Source organism: Neophocaena asiaeorientalis, unplaced genomic scaffold (assembly GCF_003031525.2).
Source record: "Neophocaena asiaeorientalis asiaeorientalis breed wild unplaced genomic scaffold, Neophocaena_asiaeorientalis_V1.1 scaffold275, whole genome shotgun sequence".
In the NCBI taxonomy this organism is placed as follows: domain Eukaryota; kingdom Metazoa; phylum Chordata; class Mammalia; order Artiodactyla; family Phocoenidae; genus Neophocaena; species Neophocaena asiaeorientalis.
The window spans coordinates 9,695,586-9,704,492 of record NW_020173679.1 but is presented as its reverse complement, the minus strand read 5'-3'; the positions used below and the strand labels follow the sequence as shown (position 1 = coordinate 9,704,492).

The 8,907-nt window shown below is 59.4% G+C and overlaps 1 protein-coding gene across 1 annotated transcript in view; it reads right to left on the bottom strand.

Annotated features, from left to right (window-relative positions):
• Positions 1 to 3,157: 3,157 nt before the first annotated feature.
• The window catches only part of RERE (arginine-glutamic acid dipeptide repeats), a 423,849-nt gene continuing 418,099 nt past the window's right edge, over positions 3,158 to 8,907 (bottom strand). Inside the window, exons 19-24 of the mRNA XM_024750016.1 lie at positions 8,728 to 8,900; positions 8,422 to 8,632; positions 7,417 to 8,140; positions 6,674 to 6,820; positions 6,014 to 6,194; positions 3,158 to 5,833 (exon numbers count right to left, since the gene is read on the bottom strand). Coding sequence (XP_024605784.1) covers positions 5,800 to 5,833; positions 6,014 to 6,194; positions 6,674 to 6,820; positions 7,417 to 8,140; positions 8,422 to 8,632; positions 8,728 to 8,900 — 1,470 coding nt within the window. The 3' untranslated portion in view covers positions 3,158 to 5,799. The remainder of the gene's footprint in view (positions 5,834 to 6,013; positions 6,195 to 6,673; positions 6,821 to 7,416; positions 8,141 to 8,421; positions 8,633 to 8,727; positions 8,901 to 8,907) is intronic.

Sequence of the window (8,907 nt, the reverse complement as noted above, 5' to 3'; positions counted from 1 at the left end):
GGGGCTACTAAGAAGTGCCTTTATTAAAGTGATTTTTTTTTTCTTGGCTGCGGTGGGTCTTCGTTGCTGCGCGCGGGCTTTTCTCTAGTTGCGTCGAGCGGGGGCTACTTTTCGTTGCGGAGCACCGGGCTCTAGGCGCGCAGGCTTCAGCAGTTGCAGCACGCGGGCTCAGTAGTTGTGATGCGCGGGCTTAGTTGCTCCGCGGCATGTGTCCCCTGCATTGCCAGGCGGATTCCTAACCACTGCACCACCAGGGACGTGCCCTAAAGTGCTATTTTTAATCTCATTCGCAGCACTGGCTGTCCACACCCGAGGGGTTCACGGAGGTCACAGTCGTAAAGCAGCTGTCCCCATCTCACCCAAAACTCTTTGCCCAGGACTGGAGCCAGAAGGGCTGTGAGATCCTGTAGCAGGCATAGTTGGGGACTGGGGGTGGGGTGGGGTGCAGGACTAAGAAAATTGAAGGGGAGGGAGGGGTCACTCCAGGAGCCACAGCAGAGGGGCCAGATCCCCGGATGGGGCTGAAGTCACTTCTAGCTGCTCATCCGCGCCTGTAACTCAGTAGCACACTTGGACAGTGCACCAAGGCAACTTCCTCTGCGGGGCCTGTTCATTCATCCAGCAAACAGGAAAGGAGCACACGCATCCCCCCATGCTGGAACGTGGTCCAGGAACGAGGTGCCCGGGTAGGGGGGCAGCGGGGTGCCCGTGGAAGCACAGAGCTGGGTCGGGGCGATGCACGGGCATCTTCTTCAGCCTGGGGGCCCCGAGAGACCAAGAAGAAACAATTACACACGGCGGGGAATCTCGCTGAAGCAGCTGAGAGCCCTGCGAGGACCCGGGGAAAGGACCCCTCAGATACTGAGCCCCCCGAGGGCCCACAACGCAGGACAGAACACCCAGTGAGGGCAGGCGAGTCCCAGGGGGAAGGCCGGGCTGCTCCGTCCACGACAACGGTAACTGTAGCCCCACCAGGCCCAACCCCGAGCGCCAGGACTCCAGTGACGGCCCACTCGAGCCTGTAGCCGCAACGGGCCCAGCTGGACAGCCACTTGCAGCGGCTGCCTACCCTGCAGGCTCATCTGGCTGACCCTCCCTGGGAGGGGGCAGGGAGGCCGAGGGCCCCCATCCTTCAGTGTCCCCACAGGCCCCTGGGAAGGACCTGCTCGGAGCTCCAGTGCAGGACAGACCCACGCACTGGTCTTGGGGCCCCTTCGCTTGACCCCAGGTGTCTGGCTAACTGGTCCTGTTTTGGTTCCATAGCTCTGAGTTCAGGAACACGCCTGCACCGACCGGGTTAGCCGGGAGAGGCCGAGGGTGGTATCTGGGGTCTGTGTTGGTGCCCTCCCACCTCGCTGGGTCTCGCCTGAGGTTGGCAAAGTGTTCGCGGCTCAGATGCAGGGTCCCCGAGTGTGTCCAGGCAGAAGCACACAACCCTGGCCCTCCCTCAGCAGCTGTTTTGTGTCCACGATTGCACAGCTGTGCACGCAGCCCTGGAATCTGATGTCTTCTCGGAAGGTCACTGCTGATCTCTCTGCTGTGTATCCTCGCCCTGCAGATAAGTGGCCTTGACTTACGCCGGTGCTGCCTAAGTGACGTGCCCCGTTCACCTGAACTTACCACGGACAAGGACCCAAGCGGCAGCCCTGAACCCAGCCCTGCCAAGTGCCACTTTCTGAGTCCACGCTGCAGGGAACCAGAGGGGCTGAGCCACCGTGCCCAGGCCGAGGGTCCGTCCACCTACCTACTGAAAACTTCAGCTTCATAAAGGGCACAGTCTACATGAGAGACAGCCCTATACACTACTGATACCATGTGTAACACAGATAACTAATAAGGACCTACTGTACAGCTCAGGGAACTCTATTCAGTGCTCTGTGGTGACCTAAATGGGAAAGAAATCCAACTAGGAGGGGAAATATGTATATGCACAGCAGATTCACTTTGCTGTACGGCAGAAACACAACATCGTGAAGCAACTATATTCCAATAAAAATTAAAAAAAAGAAAAAAAAAGAGCCCAGCAGAGGTGGCACCTGGATTCCACCCACTCGCCCCACTGCCCCATCCCACCTTCTCATCCGTGACTCATGACGACAGTCACATGTGCCTCCCATGGCGCCTGCACGGCCCTCACTTTGTTCCCCCAACTACCCAAACTGCCCAGCAGGGCTCCTGCTGTTGGAGGGCACGGAAGTGCCTCTAGGGCCCTTGATGGGTATGCCACCTGCGCCCTTCCGGTTGGCAAAGCTTTCTCATGCCCTACATTAGGTGGTGCCTAACACGTGCCGCCCCCCCAGGCCTTCACCACAGGGCGCACGGAGCCTGGCTGGTTTGAGGCCGTTTACTAACAATGAGCACTCGGGGCTGCTCACGTTCCATCATCACGGCCAGACCCCAGACACAGAGTCGCACATATCAATTTCCAACGGCAGTCTCGAAGCTTCAGGAAATGCCGCGAACCCAACCTGGTGACTGCTGCCCCCTCGTGGCCACACGCACAACCTGCAGGTGACCCGGTGCGCTGTCACTGGGTAAGATTCCCCCATGGGGCTTGGAGGCATCCTCAACCTGGAGGGCACCTCAGCTGCTGAAGGTGGGCTGGGGGTACCGGCAGGCCTCGGCGAGAGGCAGAGAGGGGACAGGCAGGAGGCGCGGCCAGGGGCAGGAGGCCACTGTCCTGGCTGGTGGCTCAGACCTCTCCTCGGCAGAGAAGGAGCCACAGGCCCACGCGCCTTGGAGGGTGTCCACAAATTAGAGGTGCGGGTCGAACGGCACGGGGAGGAGTGAGGAGGGGGCGTTCTGGTCCCAACGCCATCACCCCGGTTGATGAATGCCCATTCATCAATGCCCACGGATGGGCACTGAATGCCCACTGCCTGGGGAGCCACTGCACGTCCTGACTGTCCCGAGTCAGCAAGCTAAAGCCTCCCCGCGAGGGCGGTGTACCCGCCAGAGAGCCCCTTCCCCCCAGACGATGCAGACGGGGCTCTCTGGAAGCTGTTTCGGAGGGTAAGCAGTGTGCTGGCAACGCGGAGAACCAAACCATCCCCCTGCGCCTCCGCACCCGGGGAGACCCAGGTCAGAACAACGGCCAATACGCCTCCCCCGCCCACCGCAGGGATGAGACGCAGTCCACCAGAGAACACGCAGCCGCTGTAGTGTAGCTTGTTTTTATTTATGTCCACAAATATTTCAAAAAAATTACAAAATACTCAGATGGAGAGAACACAGAAGTCACAATTTCTGGGTGTCTACTCTGTTTACACTGTGTTATCTCATGGCAAACTACTCATATATACATTTAGCTTCAAGATATATATAAACGTAGCAAATCAGAATGCACACTCCGCTCTGCTGCTGCCACAGCGAAGTGAAGCTCAACCCGACGACAGTGAACAAGATACACATAAAACACGGAAAAGCAAAACAACTCCAAACAAAGGGAGGAAACCCAAAAGGAGACCAAGGGGTCGGGCTTCAAAGACACCGTGAAGGTCTGGGGCCTCCGACACACGCTGCAGTTGACCAGGTGAGGATTTCGGGTTGTGGGTTTTTAAATGGAAGAATCTCAGTGCTTCACCTGGGGACGTGGGGAGAAAACCAAAACCTAAGGAGAAAACGCCTTCAGACAGTTTTCAAGTACAGACTTCCAAGTACTTCAACTCTCTCTCTTCTTTGGAAATGGACGAGAGAGGAGAGAAAGGAGGATAACTGGGCAGGAGGCGTCGCGTTCCACCCAAAGGGAGCAAAGCAGGCGGGGGCTTCCGTGCAGGAGCCGGGGCAGCAGGAGCGCCCGAGTCCAGCAGGAAGGGGCCCGGCTCAGAGGCGTGGAGGCCGCAGAGCGGAGCCCGCCCTGATGGCACGTCACTAGCCCCGGGGACACAAACGCCCCTGGCCAACGCGGCCACTCAAGCGATGACAAAGTGTTCATCTGAGCTTGCCTCCCCCCAAGGAGCTAAAGTTAAGGCAGAAATGGAATGAGAGAAAACGAAAGAAAAAACCTACGAACATTTTCAACAGACAAAACCATCCTCTATCTGTCCCAACGGAAACCGAACGTGGCTTTAGTGGACACTGGAAATGCCCTTGAGGCAAGTGTGAATCCGGAACCTGAATCTGAGCTATTGCCTGCTGGTTTCTGGGTCAAAGCGCCAGCCTCTCGTCCCGCCCCCTCTGTGGCTCCGGTCCTAGACGCGCTCCACGTCCACTGACCCCCAGGCGGGAACTCCGCGCACCACGGCAGAAAGAGCCCCCAAAGGGCTGAGAGAAGAGGAACAGAAAAGGTCACGTCCTGGCAGAAAGCGTGATCAACAGGTGCAGAATGTCCTTCCAACTTCCCCACCCTCTGCTCTGGAGAAAATGCAGCTCGCGGGCAACTCAGAAAGCCGAGGCGGGCTCTCTGGGCCACCTGCCCCCAGGTGGAGCTGCCTCTCACTCCACGTCCACGGCTGTGACCCCCGTCCTGCTTCCGGGAGGAAGAGCGGGACGCCAAGTGTCTCCCTGTCCGACGTGGGTCCCTGTTCCTGGGGTAACACACAGGCCGCCACCCGCAGCCGGACCAACTCCGGGATCTCCCTCACTCCAAAGCAGCCTCGGGCCGTGACAAGGATGGCCTGGCCTCACCACAAGAAGATCCAAACGACGACACGCACGACAAAGCAGATTTCTAACAGATCCCTTTGGCAAGCATATGTGCTGAGTGACTCGCAGGGAATCGTTTTCTTGGATTTTCTAGAATGTTTGTTTATGAAATTGTCCAAGTTAATGTTAAAAAAGGCAGTTCATTCAGGACAATCAAATGCGTGTGCAGAGAAATCTATAAGGAAATCTACAATCTGACACACAGAAACATGTGCTTTCGATCCCTCAGAGACAGAATGGGGGACATTTAACTCCTGCGCTCCTGGTGCAAGATGAGAGGTTCAAGCTAACAGATGTCTGCACCGCTGGCAAAGCACAGGCTGGGAACAGACAGAAGTGAAAACCAAAGCAGCACAACAAAGAAACGGTTTGTAACACTGTCCCTGCAAACCCCTGGCTGCTCCCTGCTGCGCCCAAACCTAGTCCCAAGCGTTTGCCCGTTTGTAACTAGTAACGCCCATCTGTTCCCTTTAATTAAAGGGATAATTATATATAACTTTTTATTAAAAAATCAACTCTGTATTCTGTCAACAGCTGGTAGGAATTCACAATTAGTGACATGGCTGGAAAAAATAGATCAGAATAGTAGTTTATGGAAGAAAAAAAAGGCTGTTCTAAAATTATTTATTTACAGACGTAAAAAGCCATGCGCAGAACTTCCTCAAATTATGAAGATTTCCTACAATGTATTAAAATAAAAGATTTTTTAAAAATTACAGCTCTTGGATTCCAAACTCATACGCTGCCTATCTGGCAACCTTGTGGGTTTTGGAACACACGCAACTGAGTGTGTCTGCACGCACAGTGAAGGGTGTGAGCTGGATTCTAGCACCTACTGAAGAAATCAAGGAAGGAAAAGAAAACTAAAGCCAAACCCCAAGATTGCAGGGGAGTTTTCTGAATGTTCAGTCCAGTCCAGGCCTCACTAAGTTTCTGGGGGACTGTCATGCAGGGAGACCCAAACCAGTCTCAAGGAATCCTCTCTACAAACGAACACTAGTATGCTGATACGTTTTTAGTTGTGGGGTTTTTAAATATATAAAGAAATCTTTAGAAGATATTCTTTTTGCTTTTGCAGCTCCTATTGTATGTAAAAAGTCCTGTTTCTCCCCCAAGAACTGGGGTTTCCACAGCCAGCGTTAACAAATAAATAACTTATAACTGCTTGTCACCTTCCTTCTTCAGTCGACTGGAAAGAGGGGGTGGAAAAAAAAAAAAAAAAAAAGGAAGAAGTAATCAGCGTCAAGCCTGGGTAGGCCTGCAGCTGGAGGGCCCGGATGCCCGGGGCAGCCTCCACACCGCTGACCCTGGTGGGGGACCCACAGGTGGGGGAGGTGGGAGCCTGGCCTCCCTCCCAGCCCCTCCTCACCTGTAATAATCTTCCTGACTCGGAAGGTGACCACCATGCATGTGCGGGTGTCCGTGCAGCCACTGCTGCTCCATGGCCAGTCTCTGCAGCTCCGCCGACTGGGCGTGCATGGCCTGCAGCTGGTGGGCCGCCGACATGGGGGGTGGGATGGCCCCAGGCAGGTCTCGGGGGTAGGGGGTGCCTGCCAAACACAGAACAGCCTCTGAGACAGAAAGGCCAGGATGAGGCCGGCCAGGAGCTCGGATCTGGAGGGAGCTTCCCAAGGGGACGGGCAAGAAGCCACCTCACCGGCAGGGAGCACCGGAGCAGAGCCCCCGCCCGCCCGCAAGAGAGAAGTGCGGCTCCCGGACCCCCTGCCCCTGGGCCCCGTCCTCCTCAGCCTACTGACTGGTCCTCACAGAGGCCTGCCCTCAGCCCTCCTTTGAATTCGGCACTCCACTATCTCTTCCCTGCCCACCATCGTCCCGGCTCCCGATACACGTTTATACCCCTAACCCCCAGCTCCCTGGGAACAGGGGTCTGCCTGCCTTGTTCCCAAGTAGCCTCCCAACACTCAGGAGGTATGTGCTGAATACAAGAACGAACGGGGATGTCGCGGCAGACCACCACCCCAGCTCTGCCCTGGACCCCACCTCACCCCTTCCCCAGGCGCGCTCTTACCAAAAACTGGATGGCGAAGCATCTCGTGCTCATGGGGGGGCTGTCCAAGCAGAGGGCTGGGGAGGGTGCCAGGGGGATAGGGGAAGCGAGCCAGGTGCGGGCCAGCAGTCAGGGGGTCAACCAGCGGGTGAACTGGGCCTGCTGAACCTAGGACAAGGGGCAGAGGTGCACATGCAGGCGGTGCAGGGCTACGGGGGGCCTCTCGCCATTTGCCCTCGTTGGCGGCAACTCCCAGGGACCTGCTCCTCTCCACGGCTGGCTTCTGGTCACCAGGGCCACCAGCAACCCCAACCCAAAGTAGCTGTCACCCTCCGTGGTCTCCCTGCCCCTACAGCGGAGCTCTGGAGAGCCACAAAGTGAAGAGCTGGCCATGGCTTTCCTTTCCTCTCCCTCCCCCACCCCCTCAGCGCGCCCACAGGCAGAGCCTCCCCAGCCTCGCTTTGTCCAGGACCCTGGATCAGCAGAGCCCGCCTGGCCAGCTGCCCAAGGCCCTCCCGTGGCCTTCAGGTCCACAGGAACCCCAGGGCCGTTCCAGCCCTGCCCCAGCCAGCATCCCTCCTCCCAGCTCAGCTGGACTGGCACCCTCCCCAGGGCTGCCTCCCGGGCCCTTCACCCACAGGACCCAGAGGCGGCCAGCAGAGCAGGCGCTGCTGGACAGGGGCTCACTAAGCCCCGCTCTCCGCAGACCTCTCAGCCGCGCCCCCCGACAACGTCCTCTGCCCTTGGCTCCCTGGTGTCCCCACCTTGGTGGAGAGGGTCCTGCTGGTGGAGGTGGAGGTGCGAGTGGATGTGGGAGTGCTGGTGGTGGTGCGGGGTCACGTTGAACATCTGCAGCCGCGCCAGGGGGTCGCTGGTCAGTGAGGCCATGCGCTCGGCGTGAATGCGCTCGGCCGCCAGTCTGTCCGGGTAGCTCATTTCGGGCCGCAGCTGGGGGCCCGCCAGGGCCAGTCTCTCTCTCTCCAAGGGGTTCAGGCCAGGGTGGAAAGACGCGAAAGGGTGGGGGCCGGCGGTGGGGGGGATGGTGAGGGCGCCGTGCCGGGCGAAGTGCTCCATGGGGTTGGCGGCCGGGTGCAGGGGGTCCAGCTCCGGGGGCTTCACCTCGAAGCCCGGCTTCATCCGCTCCCGCAGCTCGCGCTCCCGGATCTCACGCTCCCGGATCTCGCGCTCCCGGAGCTCCCGCTCGCGGATGGTGGGGTCGACGTTGTAGAGGCCGGGCATGTGGTAGGCCAGCAGCGGGTCGGTGGGGTTGAGGGGCACGTAGAAGGGGTGGTTACGGTTGGTGGGCGACATGACGTGGGGCCGGGCGTACTCGCTCAGAGTCCGGAGGGCCGGTGTGTCGGGCCCGATATACGGAGGAACGGCCGCGATGGTGGTGGGCGGGGGCTCGAAGGAGGGCCGCATGTGGCCGGGACCACCGAGCTGGGGGTCGCCGAGGCGGCCTTCGTGCGCAGAGCTGGACGCCTTCTGCTAAAGGAAAAGAGGCCGTGAGGGCTGGGCGTGTCCGGCCGCCGGCCCAGCCAACTGGGTCCCTCCGTGCCCCAGACCCAGACCCGGACCCGGCCCAGCAGAGGTCCAGGCCCTGCACTGGCGGGGCACCCAGGGCCCGGATGGGTCCGCGTATCTGGGACACAGAGGTAACGTGGGTGGCTGCCGAGAGGACGCCAGGCGGTGGCGGCCCACCCCCGAGGCGAGCGTGGGGACCAGCCCTCTGGAGCCCCCGAGCAGAGCAGGCCGCCCGCCCGACTCACAGCCGCCCGCTCCGCCTCGCGCTCCCGCTCGCGCTCCTTCTCTTTCTCCTTCTCCCGCTCCCGCTCCTCTCGCGCCTTCTGCTCGGCCTCCCGTTTGGCCTTCTCAATGGCCTCCTCCCTCTTCTTGGCCAGCTTGGACCCCGCCAGAGGCATGAAATACAGGTCTGTCCGCGCACATGAGTTGTAACCCCGGTCCAGGTGTTTGTAGAACCTGAAAAAGGCCCGGGTCTCGCTGGGGTCCCTGTCGAGGCCCCAGGTGCCCAGCTGTCCCTGCCCCGGACGTGCCCGGTTCCCGGGAACCAATACCTGGCAGACTGGCTGGCGTGGCTGGGGGTGTCCACCACAGTGGGCTCAGGGGACGGGCTCCGAGGCGGCGGAGGGGGGCTCTCGGGCTCCTCAGCTTCGTCCAGGGCCTCTTCCTTGACCTGGACGGTGGGGAGCGGGCAGGCTGCCCCCCCAGCTACGCTGCCTCCCGCAGCAACGGGG